We start from the raw sequence: 22,208 nt of genomic DNA on the forward strand, positions 1-22,208 counted from the left end.
GGTTGTTACAATGGCTCATGGCATGGCACATATCAGCGTGAAAGGGATTTGCAAGTTGTTGGCTCCGGTTTGGCAGAATGCGGGAATTCCAAGATGTGCAGAGAACTTGGTTAAGAACTGTATGGTGGGCTTGATGTATAATCCTAGTAAGGGAACTCCAACACCAGCTGGTCATTTTGCTCCTCCTACGTATCCGTTCGAGGCTTTGCAGCTAGATTTTATCCACATGGAAAGATGCAACAACTTGAAATATGTTTAATGGTTTTTTGCTCCTTTTCTAGATGGGTAGAAGCTTATCCCCTTAAGGACAACACTGCCTTGTCCATAGCGAAAGCCCTAATCAAGGAATTTTTCCCTAGGTTTGGAATGCCAAGAATTATCTGGAGTGACAATGGGAGTGAATTTGTGGGTCAAGTAATGAAGAGAGTATGTGCAGGATTAGGAATAAGGCAGAAATTTCATGCTGCAAATCATCCCCAATCAGCTGGTTTAGTTGAGTGCTATAATGGCACTTTGAAGCTAAAGTTAGCTAAAATCCAAGCGAGCACTGGTTTGCAATGGCCAGATGCTTTGCCTTTAGCGCTTTTGTCCACAAGAATGACTGTGCATTCGAGAATGGGTTTGAGTCCGTATGAGGTTGTGTTTGGTCGTCCAGCGAATATTTGGGGCGTACCAAGACCAACAAAGTTTAGCGACCTCGAGTATCCTGTGTTGCTTGATTACTTGCACGAACTTACGGCTAAACTGCGTGTTTTACACCAAAAGGTGCATGAAAGCTTACCACGAGCCTCTGAAGATCCAGGCCACGCTATTGAACCTGGCACTTGGATTTTTGTGAAGAATTTTCAGCGGAGCAAGAACGATCAGCCCCGCTGGACAGGACCCTATCTTGTTCTCCTGTCTACACGTTCTGCAGTTCGAGTGCAAGGCAAGAAACACTGGATCCACGGCGTACATTGTAAGCGGGCACCATTGCCCTTACCGTACGATCAGTGTGTCCAGGAGGGACTTCCAGACTCTGAAACACACTGTTCCACGATTCTTGCCATTCAGCGATGCCCGTCTGAGAGGTACAAACTCTGAGAAAGAAAGTGATGATATTTTGCAAGAAGCTGTGCCTCCTCCGAATCGATTGGACACTTCTGAGCCTGATCTTTTGTTCAAGGCCCAAACATTGCCTGGAAAAGGTCGTTATAATTTGCGACCGAGAGTCATGGGACAAATAAATAAAGATAAATAAAGTTTTTATGATTTTTCTGTTTGCAGGTTAACTCTCCACCGAGGATCTACTCATTTTTGTTTTTCGAACCACCATCCGGGTTCAGCTGTAGGGTCGCGGTTGCCGAAGTCTTTGAAGTGCAAGCCTGAGACACTAGGTCGAAGGTTCTGGTTAGCCTAAGGGAGTTGCCCTTGGTTGACAGAGGCATTCCCAAGCATAGAACACCCTAACATCGCGAGCAGCATATTAATTAGGATGGATTTCTTCGAGTTGGAGAGACCTGCAAGAACAATGACTTTTAAGAAGAAGATATATAAACTGATATAAAGGAAAGGTTTTTTAATACCATGTTTGTTTTTGCTATTAAGTTTAATAATATTTTTAATTGGTTATGTGACATTTTCTTTCAAAGTGACGTTTATTCCCACTGTGCAACCTACACCTACACCCACTATTTCTTCTCATTCTTTTCATCCTTTGCCTGAACATGAGGTATTTAGACGATTGGAATTCGCCAATAATTCGTTCATTCAACTTTTGCACTAACACCAGTTAGTGATGAACACGACAAACTGTTGGATTTGTGGTCTAATGCCCCATACGACCGATAAAGGTATTCCGTACTTGGTTTTGCCTTTTAGTTTAAATGGTTCTATTTGGGCTTACAGAACGATGTTTATCTATGCCCATAGTGTCTATCCTCAACGTTCACCGAAAGACAATCCGAAGAATAGTGCTGTAGCTAGAGGTATAGTCGATATGGTTAAAGGAACTAATGCAGTTGAAACTATTCCAACATATGAGAAACAACCATATAGTGGTTGGGATATTACTGGATATGGAGTTAGTCTAAGTGTTAACCAGCGAGCGAAGAGTTCTCCACCGATTTGGATAGTGCCCCATCAGGGCCGCTATTGTCTGCAGGGTAATGGCAAGAATCCGAGAGCTCAGCTAGGGAAGAGCGTTTGTACTGAAACATACGTATTTACGTCTCAGTCTTCCCCAGCATTCTTAGCTGCTAAGGGTACCTACTTTGTTTGCTATGACAAAGCGTATACATGGTTGCCCCCTGATTTTTCGGGCACATGTTTTGTTTCTTTCTTGTTGCCCCCCACCCTTACAGCTGCTGCAGATTACCATAAGACGAGAGTTGCCAGAGGTGTCTTTAGTCAGGAAGATACTGCAGGGCAAGAGTTGTGAGATTTCTTTAAGGGTTTTCTGCCGTTCTGGGGACCGATGGCTAACAGCAGGAATTATTCGCCAGTTGAAGAGAGTGGTTGAGTCCACCATAGTCTAAACTGCCGGTGCCCTTAGTAACTTGACTGCTGAGCTCCAGTCGGATAGACTTATGACACTTCAAAATAGGGTTGCCCTTGATGTCATACTAGCAGACAGAGGTGGAGTATGTAAACTGATTCAATCGAGCTGCTGCGTTTTCATTCCTGACAACGCTCCATCAGTCTTCCAGGCCTTTTCCAAGCTACATAAGATCTCCGATTCTGTCCATTTGGATAAAGGAGATTGGTCATTGATGGGATGGTTATAGGGATTGATATCCACTTGGGGTTGGAAGATTCTGATGGTCATTGGAATGGTTTTGGCTATCCTTTTCCTGTTCTGTCTCTGTGTACAGTGTGCTCCTGCTATTTGTGGCCTTTGTGCTACTTCGTGTGCAAGGAGACCTGTCCGGAGAGAGGTACTAAGTAATTGGATGATGCTACAACAACATATCGATGATCTGATGAATATAGATCCAGATTCACACTGACATGAGTTTGGGTTTTGGTGCCTATGTAAGGGCAAAAGGAGGGTCTGTAGTTCCGTAGTTCGAGGGTCTGTGGTTCGGTGGTTCCGAACCCGTTCAATAAAGGTCGTCGGAAATAGACAATTTTGGTGTCAGTAGACCGCAAATCACGAGTGCGGTATGTACGAGTGTTTTCGGCTTAATCGATCAATGAGAACACTACGTATTCAGGGATTTCGTTTGAACCTTTGGGTTCCATTTTGTGTACGGCAGCCATTTTGTGTGGTTGCCCTCACATAGGCCGATGACTGTGGCCGAACGAGTCTTTGGGACACGTACACCTTAGCTGACTTCTGAATGACCTGGCTGAACTGACTCCCTTGCCCGAGGCTGACCTCGTTGAGCCAGTTCCTTGCTAAGCAGCTGGTCAGATAAAGATCAAAGAACGGGACATGCTGAAGTTTACAGTACACTGCACCCACCTTTCTATCTTGCTACTAATCTGTTTCTGCTCCTTCCTTTACGACGTAATCACTGATTTGGGTTAAGGGTTTATGATGGGTTTGTCCGGCCTGACTGAACAGGATAATGGAATGTGCTTGGTCATTTCTGGTGGGCTGGACAACGGACAAGTGGGATTGTCCTCAAGCGCTACTTTTGAAATGTCATGTTCCTATTGGTCAGTTTGCATAGAATCGATGTTAGTCTGGAATGTTGCCTGAGGCTTGATTTTTGGCATAAAAGACCATGCTCCGCTCATTGAATTTGTGCAGTCTCTAGCGAACCACCCGTGTTGTGCTTCGTAGACCTCTGTTCCTGGTTGCAGCCAATAAACTTTGGTCTTTGACGTCATCAAGAAGTGCCCCGAGTCTCTATTTGCCAAGGCAGGGGAACTCGAAGGCATCGGGCGTTTTCCCTGACGCCGCTGGGTTCTAAAACCCGGTCCTTCACCGGTACGTGTACCGGCCCCCCCCCCCCCCAAATAAAAAAAATAATGTGTGTGTGTGGTGTGTCTGGGTTTTCCCCATGGTACGCTCCCCGGAGCGCGTACCAGGCGCACACCCCGAGCAAATCGGAAAAAAAATGTATTTAATGTTTTTTTTGGGCCCCCCGGGGCCCTTTTATGGCCCCCACATCAAACCTAGGGGGTCAGGGGGGGTCTACTCTGCCCCCTTATCGTCTTTTCCCCCTTTGTTTGTGGTACCTCTTGTGTCTCGATCCTACCAAGACACAAGATGGCGGCCACTCCCGACTGTTTGGAATGTTTACAGACACCCGAGAGCCAATCGGCTTTCTGCGCGCGAACTCGCGTAGCGCGCTGGAGCGCGCCCCGGTGCGCGTACCGGGGCGCGCTTATATATATTTTTTTGAACCTAAATTACTCAAAATCCACTGGAGCACATATCTTGAGACATAGCAAAGGCACATCGGGCTACCAGTCCCTACAATTTTGCCAAGTTTGGTGGAAATCCATTCAGCTGTTCGGGCTAAAAGTGAGGTCGACCGCCCTATGGAAATTAACATGGGGAAAACACGTTTTGGGACCCCCTTTTTATCTCGGCCCCCGCTTGACGAATCCCCCCAAACTTTCAGGGAAGTACCGGAGCGCCGCGAGGCAAATTTGAGGAAATTTTCAGCCAGATTCCTCAACCGGCGCTAAAGTTATTCCCAATAGAATGTTGAGATTTTGCATTGAAAAAAAATCCTAACCATAACTACCTACTGGCGACCGCCAGTAGGTAATATAAATGCATATATATATATATATATATATATATATATGTATATATATATATGTATATATATATATGTATATATATATATGTATATATATATATGTATATATATATATGTATATATATATATGTATATATATATATGTATATATATACATATATATATGTATATATATATATGTATATATATATATGTATATATATATATATATATATATATGTGTGTGTGTGCGTAGAGAAGTAGGTAGATGTAGAGAGGTAGATGTAGAGAGGTAGACGGGTAAAGAGGTAGAGAGAGTGAGTAGTAGAGTGAATAGTAGAGAGTGAGTAGTAGAGTGAGTATTAGAGAGTAGAGGAGTCGAGAGTAGTAGAGTAAGTAGAGAGTAGTAGAGAGTGAGTAATGGAAAGTGAGTAGCAGAGTGAGTAGAGAGTAGTAGAGAGAGTGAATAGTAGAGAGTGAGTAGTAGAGAGGGAGTAATAGAGAGTAATAGAGAGTAGTAGAGAGTGAATAGTAAAGAGGGAGTAGTAGTGAGTAGTAGAGAGTAGGAGAGAGTGAGTAGTAGAGTGAGTAGTAGAGTAGTCGAGAGTGAGTAAAGTGTAGTAGAGAGTGAGTAGTAGAGAGTGAATAGTAGAGTAATAGAGAGTGAGTAGTAGAGAGAGTGAATAGTAGAGTAGTAGAGTGAGTAGTAGAGTGAGTAGTAGAAAGTAGTAGAGAGTCATTAGTAGAGCGTGAGTAGTAGAGAGTAGTATAGAGTGAGTTGTAGTGAGTAGTAGAGAGTGAGTTTGACTTTGGCAAACGCCTACTTTGTTTTCACGAACACTGGTAAGAGAACAGGCTTTTCTTAAGTAATTGTTTTCTTCTTGGATGCGTTTGCTATATTCTTTTACATCAGAAGAAAAAAATGCCCAGTGTATCATGCTGCCAGTAAAGCATCCAATCCCTGCATGCACATCTTTTCTCTAGTTTATCTCCCCGCGTGCATGCTGGAATCGTATCGATTCCAAAAGTCCTCTGCATGGCAGAGCAGCGCATGCGCTCGTTTCGCCAGGCCGAGACCTAAAAAGGGGCCTGGCTGTGTGTGAGGTATGTTAGCTTGCATGTTACCCAGCAAACCTCACTTTGATCAAAAATCTATAAAAGCATAATCCAATCCAGTGGGTACGGGGCATGGGCAAAGACATGTTGAAAATGCGAATGAGTGAGATGTGTTTATAAATATGTTAAAAAAATGCCAAATTCCTTTAAAAACAGCATCTAAAAAGTTCCAGAAAGCCGAAGCTAAAGAGCCAAGTGTCTTGATATTTTCTACTGAAGGTGATGGAAAAGTAAAAAATGATGGATCCGTTTTTTTGGTATTTAGGTGATATCGTCAGGGTGCTAATGGTTCTCGTTTCAATGATTTGAAGATTCTTTAAAGCGTGTAACCATGTTTTAACATTTTTCTGGGCGCTTGTTAAACAATAGACTAGTCACTGCTAAAGGAATGCAATAATAGAGATAAAAAGAAACAGTGCTTTAAATGGGCCGGTTCGGAGTACAGGTACTATTTTATTTTGAGTGGGAGAGTACCAGCACTTCTCAAGAGCATTGTAGTACGTTTCATTGGAGAGTAGCAACACTTCTCAGAAACAAGCAGGTACTCTGGTTCAGAGTACCTGCACTTTTATTTTTCCATTTCAAGCTCTGAAAAGAAGTGAGTGAGTGAATGTTAGAATTACTGAACTTTTATCCAAGAATTGTGCGTGTCTTGGGTTGGGAAGTTTGAGGGGAGAGTCTGTAGCATGAGTGGGTGTGCATGTGATGGGGAGTGTATACATACAGAAGGCAGAAGTGGATCTTGTGTTTTGTGTGCAATTTGTAATGTTTGTTGTAGTTCTGTCAGCACATTTGTTTCTAACTTGGGTGTAGCGTTTGCATACTTTTCCACTGAGTATTCATTTTTGTCAAAAATCTAGAAAAGGGATTTCCATCCAAGATGGTGGCAGCATTGGAGCTTGGCACCTAATCTCCTGTTGGTTTCCTAATCTCACAACCCTTCTCCTCTGCCTACACATGGATTGTCATTCCATGTTCTCCATGGCTGAAGATCTGAGGCAATAGAGAGACCAGCAGATCTGATCACTACGGCCGGTCACTCCTTGAAAGTTGCATGGGCAAGATGGCTCAAAGAGTTTTGAATGCTATGATGGTGTCAACCGTTGAATTGAATTGTGCCACTGGATTCAAGCTAGCCTGGCTGATGAGGGGTGATGCCCTAAAACCAGTCCCAGGATGCTTGTTTCCGGTCCAGGGAGGACCTGGCTTGGCAGTTCGGGCTTTACTGTTCCCATGAGGCACAGGGTCAAGACTGATTTTCATATGGCTGGGTCTGAACTGGGGTGGCAAGGTGAGCAAAAGAATGATGGATTTAACCCAGATCTCTTGACTGGGGGTGAATGTTTGATTTGCTCTGTATTCCGTTAATCAGCTGTGTGTCTTTTGTTTTCTCGACCTAAGTGCGCCGGTTATTCCCAGATGTGGGTCCCAGGCTCACTGTGCCACTGAATTCAAGCTAGCCTGGCTGATGAGGGGTGATGCCCGGAAACCGGTCCCAGGATGCTTGTTTCCGATCCAGGGAGGACCTGGCTTGGCGGTTCGGGCTTGACTGTTCCTATAAGGCCCAGGGTCAAGACTGATTTTCATATGGCTGGGTCTGAACTGGAGTGGCATGGTGAGCAAAAGAACGATGGATTTAACCCAGATCTCTTGACTGGGGGGGAATGTTTGATTTGCTCTGCATTCCGTCTATCATCTATGTGTCTTTTGTTTTCTCGCCCTAAGTGTGCCGGGTATTCCCAGACTTGGGTCTCAGGCTCACTGTGCCACTGGTTTCAAGCTAGCCTGGCTGATGAGGGTTGATGCCCCAAAACCGGTCTCAGGATGTTTTTGTCAGGTCCAGGGAAGACCTGGCTTGTCAGTTCGGACTGGACTGCTCCCATGAGGCACAGGGTCAAGACTGATGTGCATATGGCTGGGTCTTAACTGGGGTGGCATTGTGAGCAAAAAACAATGGATTTAACCCAGAGCTCCTGACTTGGGGTGAATGTTTGATTTGCTCTGCATTCCGTCCATCACCTGTGTATCATTTGTCAACAATTGAAGGGCATGGAGTTGGTAGAGGCCCCAGTGGTAAAGTAAGGACAGGCTTTGGTTGAGCCTGCTACTTTGCAGTCATGGGTGGAAGTTGATAGAGGCCAACTTGACACGGTGGTGGAAGGTACTGTGTAGCCTGAGCAGCCTTGATAGAATACAAAAGTGTCACAGAAGAGTGGTGGGAGCACTTCTGTTGAATTGCTGGTGAATCTGCAAGCTTGTGCTCCTGTGGGGGCCCACCAACATCATGGAAGGCTCCAGGCCAAGCTCCTCAAGAATTCCCTATATAAACAAGAGCTAACAGATTGAATCACTAACTTTTCTTGCAGTAACAGGACAGGAGGCATCTATCTTGCCAATACTTGGGAAGACTTTTAGGCAATGCTATGGGTAACATTTATAACTTTAGTAGAAAGAGCTAAAAGGCGCAAAGGGGACTGTTGGAAGATCATCTGAGAGTGTTTGCTGAACTGGAAGCAGCAAGTTAAAAAAGATAGTTCCTAACAAACAATGAGGCAAATGCTAAAATTTGAGGGGAGCTAAATCTTCTCCAAAACAACTGGGCGGGAATTGGCAATGCTAAGGCTAAGGCAACACTTCTACAAGAAAGGCAACAAAGCTGAGAAACTCTTGCAATGAGATGGAGAACAGAGCAGAACAAACTGTACTTAGGTCAGTTTGTAGAAGCAAAGGTTCTGAGTGGTAGAGCTGTTCCAAGAATTCTACCACATATTTTACACGGAGCAAATATTGTAAAGAGACTGATATTTATGTACTACCCAGCACAAAGTGACAGAACTAGCCAGAGCGAATTGGAAGGATGAAATGTAGACTGTCACTCCCAACTTACATCCAATAAAGCTCCATGCCCAGATGAGTACACCTCAGAATATTACCAGTCATTAAAGAACATCCTGTTCAAACAGCTGCTGATACTATTGAACTGCTTCTTACAGGGGCAGTGTGTGACCAACAGCATGACAAAAGCAGATCCTACAACAATCCTCAAGCCTGAGGAAGACCCATGTAAATGCAAATCCTACAGTGCACTGTGTATATACATTACCACTAAATGTGTTGCCACAGTCTTACCAGAGTAAACTCAATTTTTGTTTTGTACGTAGCACATCTTTGTGTAATTGCACCTACATTTATTACATGTTGTAGTTTATTCGGTGCTTGGCGAGTTCCTGTGTCTGATACTAGCTGTAATTTAATTTGTCACAGACCACATCATACGCTTCTGATCCACTTGCGAAGTTGTGGGATTATTAAATTCCTTTGTTTAAATTAATTCCAAAAGCGCTTTTATTAAATAAATCCAAAGATTTTTTTTATTATTTTCTGTCTTTCACAATTATTTATTTTGTTTATTCTTGATTAAGTATCATTGTCTTCACAAAGCTCAAATGCTCCTTATGCTTAACAAATGTTGCTGTCTGCTAACTGAAAAGCAAGCAAAAAACTATTAATCAATGTCTTGAAGCCTATCTTTCATTTCTACATACTCGCAATATAAATCCCACATCTGTATTCAGAGATTGATCAGCCTCCACATCTCGTATACTGATCCATCACTCCATGTTACTTACAAATTGAAAATTTAAAAAATGTTGACCTAATGACTTCCTTGTGTTGGGGCCCTGAAAGTGTTCTCTTAGTCAATAAACTAAGAGTCAAAAATACATCAAACCTTATCTTTCATCTTTGAGGTCCACCACCAATTTGCATTCTCTTTAGAGCCTCCATGCATTTGTGTGTACTATGTCCACTTTTACGTTTCTCCCTCATGCTCTTATGCCTGAGTGAGTGGGAAAATCCATCCTTTTTGGGGTTACTGGATCCCAAAGGGTGTGCCCTGATCCATGGAAGCTCCACCTCTTCCGGGCCACGATTTCACCAAGAATTGAACTTCACTTCTGACTACACACACAAAACACCAAACCTTCCCTGAAATAAACTTTCTTATCCTGAGTTTCAGCAGCCTTCAGGCGATACTGGGTCCTGTCTACCCCTCCTATGACCCCATATGAACCAAACCTAGAGATGAAGACCTTGTTGTGCCAGTGCAACATTTCACCCGCTGTACTACTGCCTGATACTGTCTTCTAGGGAGCCTAGACGGTTTAGCTGTTTTACAGGCCATCACTGAATTCCCTTGTACACACTGTTTCTTCTGTTTCAGACACCTCAACATGTTGTAGTTGATAATGGCTTTGAGAATCCCACACAGTATTACCAGTGACCCACACCGTCAGTCAGTGTGGTGGCTGAATGAAAGGTACCCCTTGTGTATGTTGCACCTTTATTGCATTTCAATAGAAAAAGTTGGAGATTGGAGGGAGAGCTTTAGCTATCCCTTCTGTTTCATTATCTTGTGACTATACTCTTGGTTCACCCCATCTCAGGCCCTTGTACCGAGGATTACTCTCCACAACAAAGGTCATGTCAAAGCCTCCAGACCTGTCAGATTATCGTTGCACATCATAGGTCTATGTCCCAGGGTTAGTCTTGTTATAGGGAAACGAGTGCAAGTGTGTGCACACTATTTTCTCTATTGTGGACTATTGTGACCTGGACACAATGAGGGGGCTACTGATGAATGACTTAATAGCTTGTATGAATGGGAAGAGGAGAGCCATGTCAGTATATCAGCAATGGTAAATGGCTTTGCTTAAAATGGAAATATGAGAGTTATTCCATGTATATTGCTTAGTAATCGTATATTCAACACAGTTATCAAATTGTATTAACAAATGATATATTTGGAAATGTATTGCCGGGTCCTTATTATTTTTTTTCTACCTTTACAGATAATATATTTGCAGTGAAATCGTGGGCCAAGCGAAAGTTTGGATTTGAAGAAAGTAAAATCGACAAAACTTTTGGAATTCCAGAGGACTTTGATTACATAGATTAAAGTGGTGATTAGGAGTCGCTGTTTAATGTTGTAAGGTGTGCACTCCAACTGTTCTAGAAGGAGAATTCTTGTTCATCAGTATAAAAACACAAAATAAAATTGTGCCACCGCCCGCCTCATTAAATAATTGTTATGACCTAGAAAGAACAATCGATATGAATGGCAGTTTTTATTTGCAGAAACGCGTTGCACTGATCAATCAGAGATTTTGAGAAAATAACAAATCTCTAATGTTTTTGTTGGTTTTAGTTCACTTTTCTTGCGTTAAGAGACCAAGACTCAAACGCAGTACTTGGCCAGGAGTCATTGAGTTGTGATAGTGCATTCCTCTAAATGCGCAGTTGGTATTTCAAGTTCCCAGCGTTGACTGTTACTAATTTTGGGTGCTGTGCATGTTGGAGAAAGATAAGTCACGCCCTGACCTAGTTTTGCTCTCTAATGATTATTAAAAGCCCAAAACTTGCAAATGTAGGGCGTTGTGCCTTGCTTTTTGTGCATCATTTAACACTTGTTACATGCAAATATACTATATTTACAATCCAAACACCATTTTCAGTCCAACTACTTAGTTGTTTTTGATCATAAATAATTTTCTGAATGTAGTCTAAATTGATTTGTCTTCTTACTTTAATGAAAAGTTAGTGTGCAAATGACACACTAGACTGCACCAGCCCACAAAATTATGTGGATCTGGGCAACTGTTTTCATGTCAGATGTAAACAGAACTTTACATACTCAGACTAGTGTGACGTTAACACAAACAATTAGACATCGAAAACCTCTGATTATTTTGTTTTCAAAATGTTTTTGCAGCTTACATTTTATTCACCTGAAATGTACCTACCTAGTTTTCGCTTTATGATTGATTTATTTGCACATGGGGTTGAGTCATTTTAATAGGAGTGTTTCAGATTGCATATCAGCATTTTGTAGCCAAATCTCTGCAGGATTCCGTGAATGTGCCAACCTTGAGTTGTGTTTTACCTCGTGTACTGCTTCAGGTTTCTGCGGGCACCTGGTGTCCATTCTAGGCCTTCCCTGCTCCCTAATGTACTCTAAACTTCATTTACACTCAGCATTGCACTGTTATGCTGTTTACCATGTAACATCCATTCTCCTTAATGAGTGTCTGGCATGGTACAAGTTATATCTGCGGTACTATGTGAAGCACATTGTATCCAAGGTATTAGTTAAAGTTGAGAATCTACACTAATTCTATCAGTTGGCTCCCAAGGACTCAGAGTTTATTAAACTATGTATTCTGAGACTCAGAGAGTGAGTTGGTACAGAGAGTCTCAAAGATTGTTTAAATATGTAACCTGTGACTTAGAGAGCAGTGATTTGCAGAAACAGGTTCTTGATCTATACACAAACTGAGATTGGAAGAAATTCTACTTTTTGGTACAGCTGATAAGCAAACGAGAAACTATCTAATGAAATGTAACCCACATCTTTACTTCCCTTTTTAAATGAATGCAATTTAAAAATCATGAGAATTGCAATAATGTTATTTTTACAAGAACTGTTCATGAGAAAACAGACCAATTTTAGGTGAAGATCCACATTTTATTGATCTCAAAACCTTGTTAGTGCTATACCAAAGTACAGTGTTAATGTTATCCCCACAGCATAGTGTGCAATGAAGAATGAGCCCCAAATGGAATGAATAAAGTACGATAAAATACAACTTACCCATTATTGTCATCTAAGTGCGTAGCAGGCGCCAAATTTGTATTGTTACCGGTTTCCATGGTGTAGCTAAATTGAGAGATTTCATGAATATCTTGTGAATTACATTGTAAAACGAATCTTCCAAGAGATAAGCTGGAGCCACTAAGGGCCTCTCTCAACTCTGCTGCTAGTCGCATTAGAGGTTCAAAAAGAAACAATCACCTCATTCCTGACCTGAAATCTCTTAACTGGCTTCCATGTGAGGCAAGGATTCATTTGAAAATTGCCTGCATGACCACAAAAACTAGAGCTGTTTGGTGGTGGCAGAGCATCTAGAGTCACTAGCTACTTACTACTGAAACCACCAACATTTTATAAAAAGAAAACTTATAACCGAACCTTCTCAGGCATGGCCCTGGGAATCTGGAACGCCATTCCCCCTGAAATCAGAATGAATTGCTCAACTCCTTTATTCGAGAAAGAAGTTAAAAGGATACTGATGAACACATTTATGCTGGGGATCACATGAACCATACCCCAGGACATGATTTATTTCGTAGCCTGCACACATACAGACTATGCTCTAATGTTGTTCTGAGGGATGTTGTCCACCTGGAAACCTTGTTTTCTCTCTAGGGTATTCTCCCGTACCCTATCCCTCCTGGATGAGGCTTTATTTCTATACATGTCGCCTTGATTATTGTAAAGCGCTCTGGTACCTGCAAAGGTCATGTTCGCGCTATATAAAACTTTATAAGTAAATACATAATTAGTAAATAAATAAGCAGGTTCTTTTATTTTTATGTTGGTTTTGGTGTCATTGAAGTGCAATAAATATCAAGTTTGTAACAGTTTACAGCTTCGCCTGGAAGACAAAGTTGTGCTGGTTTTGTTAAAGCCTTAGAGTCACACACTGAGTAGGGTAAAGGCTTAAACTTGATTGCTATGTGCATTTTAATACATTAACAGATGCACATCCTGGAGATTTGTGATAAGCTCTCATACTATTTTGATGAAACAAAATAGCAGCCACCCAGGCACTTATCATGACACTAACTGTAGATTGGCTCACGCACTCCATTTTTGTATATGATTCATGAACAAAATATCCTGCAGTTGTAGTCTTGTTATCTACTGTTTGTGTGCACCAAGGTAGCGCTTTCTGATCAGAAGCGTGTAACAATATTTGAAAAATGCACTCCCCCACCACACACACGGTAGCATACCTTTAATGCACTGCTGGCTTCCAAATGGAGGACGGTAAAGTCTTTACTCTTAGTTTATAATAACCAACCGTACTCTGTTTTCATGGTTCATTCTATATTGAATTTCTTCATTCAAATATGCTTTTTTTTCATTTCAGATGTTTGATTTCCCAATGTGGATCATGTTTGCATGCTTACATTCATGACATGTAACAAATTACTTTTATTGTGTGTCCCAATGCATTTCGGGCTACATTTAGCCCTTCTTCAGGGGAAATGTTCCTAAAAGGAGAAATAGAGCGAAAAAGAGTAATCAACTCCTGAGGCATAGAGGAGTCCACCACGCTCAATGCGTGCATGAGTGTTGGTATATTAATGTAGTGTGTCGATAAACTTATTGTTGTTATGACATTGGCAAGCCCTTGTCGGACGTCGAAACACTTTGTGTCAGTCCTGCTGACACTGGGAGTAAAAACAACATATGCACCCGATAGGATTAGTAACCAAGAGCTCTTTGTTCGTACATTGCGCTCATGTTGATGCTAATGTGCCACCAGATATAAACCGCCGCTGATGCTCAATCTGTAAATGTACTCAGTGGCTAAACTTGATAGTGTACTCGATAAATCACAGGTCTCTAATTAATCGTGAACCCGAGTGATACACAAAACCTTGCACCAGCGTTTGAGGTTACTTTACTAGCGGTATTAGATAATATCAGACTACTGGTGGACCAGGGTAAAGCTGCCACCCTGATCCTTTTGGACTTGTCGGAGGATTTTGATACTGTATCTCATGGCCTCCTGATGAACATCCTACATGAAAAAGGACTACACTCCAAAGCTCAATGGTTTAGCTCATTTTTACATAACAGAACTCAAAGAGTACAAATGGGCTCCTTTTCTTCCAACCCAAAAACAATTGAGTGTGATGTTCCGTAAGGAAGTAACAACAGAGGAGGTACCCAAGGAGCCTTTTTGAGCCCAACTTTTTTAAATGCTTATGTCTCTCCTTTGGCCATGATCGGTAAGAGATGGGTGGTTAATATCTGTTCCTACGCGGATGACCCACATCTGCTGATAACTGTAGAAGAAAGATTTGAGGACACTAGCAGCAACCTGATCAACTGTATCAGAAACTGTGAATTGGATGACAGATCATTCCTTGAAGCTAAACGCTGAGAAATCAGATTTACTGCTCCTTGGAGGGGCACACCTAGTCTGGGATGCAACTTGGTCCCCAGTCAGTAGGTCCCGCCCCTGAGTCCAAATGGGTGTTAAAAAATGTATGATCCCTCGTGGATAATGCACTAACCATGCAAGATCAAGTCCGAGTACTGTGTGGTAAATGTTTTGCCATGCAAACATTTCTAAGGAGACTTTTCATATGGATCCTTTTAAACTGGAGAAAAACTATTTCCCTGGTCTTATTGACCAGCAAATTGGGCTACTGGAATGCGCTCTATGTTGGTATGGCCGACTACTTATTTTCTCGACTGCAAGTAATCTAGAATGCAGCAGGTATGCTGGTTTGTAGCAAGAATAAGTACAGCTCTGCTTCAGTGTGTTTGAAGGAGCTTTATTGGCAGTCTACGTGACAAAGGGCCAAGTTTAAACTATGGTGCTATGTGCATAGAGCTTCACATAAACTTGGCCCCAGAATCCTGCAGGACAAAGTTGAATTTTAGGTTCCCTTGTGAGACTTGAAGTCTTGCAATCGCGATCTGGCTAAAACTAGAAGCATTAAGAATGTCAGAGCTGGGGGTGGCTCCTTCTCATATCTGGCAGCCTCACACTGGAATAAACTTCCTTTAGAGCTTTGCCTCACCGACGACCATATGAGGTTTAGGAAGAAGCTGAAAACGTGGCTATTAATAGGACTCAATTGCTGACGCCTGGTGGATGGCTGTTTAGGACCTAATTGCTGATGTCTCGTGTAACTAAACAGCTCTCAAACAGGTTTTTGCTTTCCTAGCGCCGTGATGTCCCCTGGGATGAATGTTGCGCTCCACAAGTATTATAAATATTTTAATAATTACCACCATGTGAACCCATAACTAAAATCATGCTTGTGCGAATATTATTGATACACATGCCCGACATTAAAATATAACACTAATCCGACTTACGGAAAGCTGTGTGTTCATCAACTCGCATCCTGCTTCTTTTCCAGTGTTAGTAGGTGTGTACTTTTGGATGTTAAGAGCATGCATTAACACTAAAGAAGGACATGCATATACATGTGGTGTGAGCCTCCCATGTTGGAAATATAAGTGTCAAGCAGTTAATCATACATATGGGACAAAAGAAATAACTAATGCAGCTCTGAAAATTATATAAGACCGGAATGTGACTTTTTTTTTTAAAGAAGGATGAAAATATGTTTGCACAAGGCATTGAACGTTTGCATATTTGAAGAAAACAACTATATTCAATACGATCATTCAATCCATTTGGCAGAAAGGTACCCAGTTTTTTGATCCAATAGGTCTCACATTGCAGAATTTACTTCGGGTTATCTCTCCCATCTTTTTTTTTTTTTTTTTTTTCAATTCAAATAGGTTTTTATTGGGTGTTTCAGCATTAAATAAATACAAAAAAGTACAGACGTAAAAGCATATATTAATACAAATGAACAGTACAGTACAATAGAGCGAAAAAGGGTAAAAAGCAATACACAATAGGTTACACGATAATACATACTTCCGTAGGCGGTGTGTCTGGGCAGTTGCATGTAAATTAGAGCGCCAAAGATATGTAGGTGGGGCTCAGGAATTCAGGGTGAATAGAAGTAACAGATTAGCTCTACACTGTTGGATTGTGATGACGTCAAGTGGAACGGAGGGGGGGGGGGATAATGACTAAGGTGGTTTATGTGTGGTAAAATAACTGTCAAGGGTAGACCACATCTTTCTCATAGAGGGGCGCCATGGTGATTGTTGGAGAGCTATGTTATCCGCTCCCCTGAGGTTAATTATCCAGTTAAGCCAGCAAGCAAATGTAGCCTTGCTAGAATCCTTCCAATTACTGAGGACAATTTTAACAGCTGCAGTCAGCATGAGATCAAGTAATGCCCTGTCGTCGGCGTGGAGGGAGGGTTCTAGGGTGAAACCAAAAGCTAGGTATGGGAGTTCTCTGGACGGGGAGATGGGGAAAATTTTCCTAATGAAGTCGAATATCTTGTCCCAGAATTGGGTAACACAGTCGCAATGTAGAATAATGTGTGCGAGGTCGCCCTCCGCCCGTTTACAGTTCCAGCAGAAGGCGTCTTGGCTGATGTTATGGGCATAAAGATGCGCAGGAGTCCAGAAGGTTTTGTGGAGGAACCAATATTTGGTCTGGGATAAAGTCGGGCTAATTTTATGTCGCATGCAAGATTCCCAGGTATTGGCCCAGTCCTCCTCTGAAATTGGTCTAGATGACATTTCAGACCAAAACTGAGTGAGTGGAGCGGTGAGATTGGTATGTTGGGGGCGAATAAGTTTGTAAAGATGTGATACCTGATGTCCAAGTCTGTTTAATCTACTGAGGTAAGATGGGAGGGAGGGAGGTATTAGGGAGAGTTTCGCCTTAGAGAGTGCGGCTTTTATGTTTAGGAAGGTATAGAACTCTAGAGGCGCCAGGCCATAGGTAGTTTGCAGGACTCTGAACGGGATAGAGTATGACCCCTCGAATAATTGGTGCGGGAAGAAGATACCTTTCTTTACCCACTGAGAATTATGCAGATGTTTGCCTTTGTGCAGTATGTGTCGATTGTTCCATAAAGATTCCTAACCTGAGTGGCATATGCTGTGGTCTAGAAATTTATCGATTTTAAGAAGAGCTGTTTTCGTGTTGCGAAAGATCGATTTCGAGTGGGCTAGTTCATTTAAATTGAGTGAGAGGGCCGCAGCCGGAGTGATTCCGTTTAGGATCGCTTGTTCGACTTCCAGCCAAACTGGGGTGTAGTTTACCGTGGGGGCTAGCCAGTGGGCACCTTGTTTCGCTAGGAAAGCGGTCTCATAGTGTCTAAAGTTCGGCAGGTTGACCCCTCCTAAAGATTTGTCCAATCGTAATTTTTTAATGCTGATTCTCGCTTTTTTCCCTTTCCACAGGAAGTTGGCTATAGATTGGTCCAATTTATGGAAGAAGTCTTGGGTGAGTGTTAGAGGAAGCATTGAAATAAGGTAGTTTACCAGGGGGGATATCATCATTTTGATGGTTTCTACTCTACCCCACCACGTGATGAAGCGAGGGGACCATCCATCCAGTAGTTTTTTTATTTTATTTAGGGTGGTCTTCTCATTTTGTAGAAGGGTTTCCATAAGGGAGTCCCCAAACTCTATCCCCAGGTATTTTATAAACCCTGATTGCCAACAGAGACTAGAGTTCCCCAACCTGTCTTTAGTGGCTAGGATGTTTAATGGTTTGACCTCCGATTTCTCCCGATTAAGTTTATACCCTGAATGGGTGGAGTATAATTCAATGGTTGACATCAAGGCGGAGATGGAAGGTTCCGGAGATTCAGTCACTATCAGGATATCATCCGCATATGCGGCTAGTTTAACACAAGTATCCCCAAAGCTTACGCCCTTGATGTTGTCGTTCTTTTTAATGCTGGCGATGAGGGGCTCCATTGCCAGGAGGAAGAGTGATGGGGAGAGGGGACAACCCTGTCTGGTCCCCTGTTCCAGGCCAAAGGGATCTGACAATGAGCCATTTATGGCAATGCGAGCGGATGGGGAGAGATACATAGCCATGACCATATCTATAAAGGTGTTACCCAAGTTGAAGGTGGACATACAATGTTTAAGGAAGAGCCAAGATACTCTGTCGAACGCCTTCTCCGCGTCTAAGGTAATCGCCACGGAGGGGGCATCAAACGCCTTGGCCTTTTCTATAACATGGCAGAGAAGTCTCGTATTGTCATTAGACATGCGATGCTTTAGGAATCCAACCTGTGATGTACTAATTAATTTAGGTAAGATCAAGTCCAGTCTGGACGCGAGCACTTTGGCATAAATCTTGCAGTCTAGGTTTATCAAGGATATCGGTCTATAATTTTTTGTTAGTAGCGGATCCTTCCCTTCTTTGGGTATGATAATAATGGTGGCCTCACTCATTGATTTCGTTACTCCTTTTTTTGAGGAAAAGGACTGGAACAATTTTAGAAGGGTTGGGCTTAATGTGGGCCCAAGTTCCTTATAGAAACTGGCAGAGAAGCCGTCGGGCCTGGTGCTTTATTGCTTTTGAGTGTTTTAATGGAGTCCGAGACTTCTTGTAGGGAAAACGGGGAATTCAGTTTCAGTTTATCCGCGTCGTTGAGTTTTGGGAGTCCTAGGGAGTTCAGGTATGTAGAGCACGCATGAGGATCAAAGTCTAATTTATTCTTGTACAGATCCTCGTAGAAGGACTTGAAGGTGTGTAGGATGTGGTTATGTTTAGTTTGGATAATATTATTTTGATCCTTGATTGAGGCAATGTTGAATTGTCTCTTTTTATGTTTTAGATAGGATGCTAGTAGTTTCCCTGCTTTGTTGCCTTCACACAGCCTCAAGGATTTAAATGTATTAACCCACACCCCCGCTCTTCTGCTTAGGATCGCGTTGTATTCGTATTTCTTTTTAGTGAGGTCATTTAGAATCGAAGTATTATGGAGGTCCGCCGCATGGGATAATTCCAGGATCTTAATGTCCCTTTCTAAAGTAACAAGGTCTAGATTCAGTGCCTTGTTAGTTTGCGCTCTAATACCAATAATCACCCCTCTTATAGTGGCTTTAAGTGCGTCCCAGACATTCGCTATGTCTGAGCCCGGGGTATCGTTTAATTCAAGTTAGTCTCTTATGGCAGATTCAATTTTTTCCTTGTTTTCTGGGTTTGTGAAAATGTCGTCGTTGAAGCGCCATCTCTTTGGGGGAAGAATAGATCTGGAGCCTACTAGTTTAGCTTGGATGCTGGAGTGGTCTGATACGAGTTTGGGGGCAATGTTGGTTTCTTCAATAAGGTGAGTGAAGGGACTATTGATGAGGATATAATCGATCCTGGAGTAGGAGTTATGGGGAGTCGAGTAGAACGTGTAATCATGGCCATCTGGGTGCTGCAGTCGCCAGGCGTCTTGTAGGTCAAATTTTGAGCAGAGGCGTTTCAAACTATCGTGTGAGCGAGTGGGGTGGTAGGTACAATGAGACTGTCGGTCTATTACAGGGTCAAGAGGCAGATTGAAATCCCCCCCAACCACAAGCAGTTCGTCTTGGGGTACTGTTTCGAGTATGGGGGAGATGGAGTCCCAAAAGATTGGATCGTCTCCATTTGGGCCATAAATATTCAGGACATGGATGTGATCATCGTTCTTCAGGAGGTGAGCCATGACTAACCTACCATCAATATCTTGAGTATGTGAAACAACGGAGATATTGGAATTCTTTACAATAAGTGTAATGACCCCTCTCTTTTTGTGTATAGCTGAGGAGCATAGGGTGTGTGAAATCCAGTATTGGTTGATAAATTCAGCGTCTTCGTTGGATAATTTGGTTTCCTGGAGTAGGAAACTATCACCCTTGCTTTTGGCAAGATATTCTAAGACCTTCCTCCTTTTAACCGGGTGATTGAGCCCTTTGACGTTTAGGGAGACAATGTTAAGGCCTTCCGATATAGATTTGGTGTGGGTCATGAAGCTGCTGGGTATCGCCTATGGATTAATAAAGCTAGTGTCGTGAGAGTTACTGTATGGGTGGTTTCTGGGTCCAGAACTGGCCTAGCTTGGCGGTAAGTTCGGAATATGTCAGAAAAGGGCTGGAAGAACGTGTGGCAAACAATCAGCCGGTAGTATTTCTGTTTGTTAGATAACTGTACTGTTAAGCATGTATAGATAACACAAAAGGCAAAACAAGAGTACATAAGGCATACTGAAACATTCCCAAAGTTTCCCCCCCCTCCCCCTCCCACACCCTTTACCCGCACCCACAATACCCCAACCCTTCCCCCCACCCATCCCCCCAAAACTAGAACATAGGAGCAGCGACGGCAGTACCGTCCAAGCACAACGTAGGAGGAGTCAAAAATGACATCATAACAGGAGAGATCTTATAACTAGCTAGTATTTACTAACAGGGTATAACTAGGGTAACCCAAGCCATAAGAGAAGGTGACTGTTAATGAAGAAAATACTAATAATACTATACGGGGCTATATAACCATAGGAAATACAGTAGATCATGATGACAACACAGGGTATACTGGTGTGGCCATTACGTTTCAGAGCTAAGATAACAGAGTCAAAAACTAAAAACATGACTCATGAAACACTAACTAGTATTATGTATTTTCGTAGCAGTGTATAACTTAGGCTAGACTAAAAGATTAGTTTCATAAAACCATTGCAGATAACAAATAACCATATTGACAGTAGGCAAGTCTTTGGAACATAGTTCTTTCAGTTTCTCCAAGTATCAGTGCGAATAGACTAGTGACATGACGGTGGGCCCAAAAGTAGGTAAAAGAAGGGCCTACCTTTTGGTGAGGGTCAATTTGGGGACTGGAAACCAGCTAAATTAGCACGAACATAAGTTAGCACGAGCATAAGCACGGACTTACAGCTGTTAGGAATGTAAGCTGGCATATGTCGGCATACGCAGGCAGAATAGAGAAAACGGGCATGAACAAAATTACTGTCACGGAGAGTCAGAGGGCAGCTCAGCCATGTCCTGTGCTCGATTGATCAGATTCATGGCCGTCCGTCTTCCTTTTATTGGATGCGAAGACATATGAGTCCATTGCCTGCGTAGGTGAATCTTCCAGAAACATCGCTAGATCATTAGGGTTGGAGAAGAAGCGAGGTTTGCCATTGTTGATGATTTTGAATTTCGCCGGACCTGCAAAAGAGAACTGCAAACCTTTTGACCTCAGTTTTTCCCTTAGGGCTAGGAAGCCTTTTCTGACTTCCATCGTGTCCTTCTAGTAGTCCTGAGTGAAGGTGATTTTGTGGCCACCACAGGTGACGGAGTGATTACGTCTGGCGAATTGTAGGATAGCTTCAGTATGCTGGAATCGCAGCGGTTTACAGATCAGCGGGCGCGGGCCCTTGTATCCATGAGGGATGAAGGTTGGGACTCTGTGAGCTCGGTCAAGCTCGAATTCATGGGTGAATGAGATGCCCGTCACTGAGGGAATCCAAGCTTCCAAGAAGGCTATGCAGGATTCAGCATCCTTCTCCGCATTCTCAGGAACTCCAAAGATGCGTATGTTGCCCCTCCTATTTCTGTCTTCCAATTCCGCATTCTGGCGTCTGAGGGAGTCAGTCGATCTTTGAAGCTGGGAGATATTTTTGGCCGAGAGGTTGGATTTGTCTTCAACATCGCTTATCCTTTGCTCTGCTTCGTCTAAGCTCTTGTGGACTGAGTTCATGTCTGCCCTTATTGCAGTAAGTTCAAGCTGCATAGTATCTGTGTTGGTTTTTGTCGATTTTGTGAGATCATGTACCTCCGCTAGCTTTTTTAGGATCATATCCAGGGTACTATTAAGATCAGCTTTTGCCTTGATGGGCGAGTCAGATACGGACGATTCCCGTTTCACTTTCTTGATGTTCTTCTTATCAATCCCTTCC

At 42.6% G+C, this 22,208-nt stretch overlaps 1 protein-coding gene across 1 annotated transcript in view; it reads left to right on the top strand.

Moving 5' to 3' along the window:
- LOC147669866 (meiotic nuclear division protein 1 homolog) overlaps positions 1-11,293 on the top strand; it is a 454,217-nt gene extending 442,924 nt beyond the window's left edge. The window contains exon 8 of the mRNA XM_086948189.1: positions 10,646-11,293. Coding sequence (XP_086804315.1) covers positions 10,646-10,752 — 107 coding nt within the window. The 3' untranslated portion in view covers positions 10,753-11,293. The remainder of the gene's footprint in view (positions 1-10,645) is intronic.
- The last annotated feature ends 10,915 nt before the right edge of the window (positions 11,294-22,208 follow it).

Source organism: Lissotriton vulgaris, unplaced genomic scaffold, assembly GCF_964263255.1.
Source record: "Lissotriton vulgaris unplaced genomic scaffold, aLisVul1.2 SCAFFOLD_431, whole genome shotgun sequence".
NCBI classification, from domain to species: domain Eukaryota; kingdom Metazoa; phylum Chordata; class Amphibia; order Caudata; family Salamandridae; genus Lissotriton; species Lissotriton vulgaris.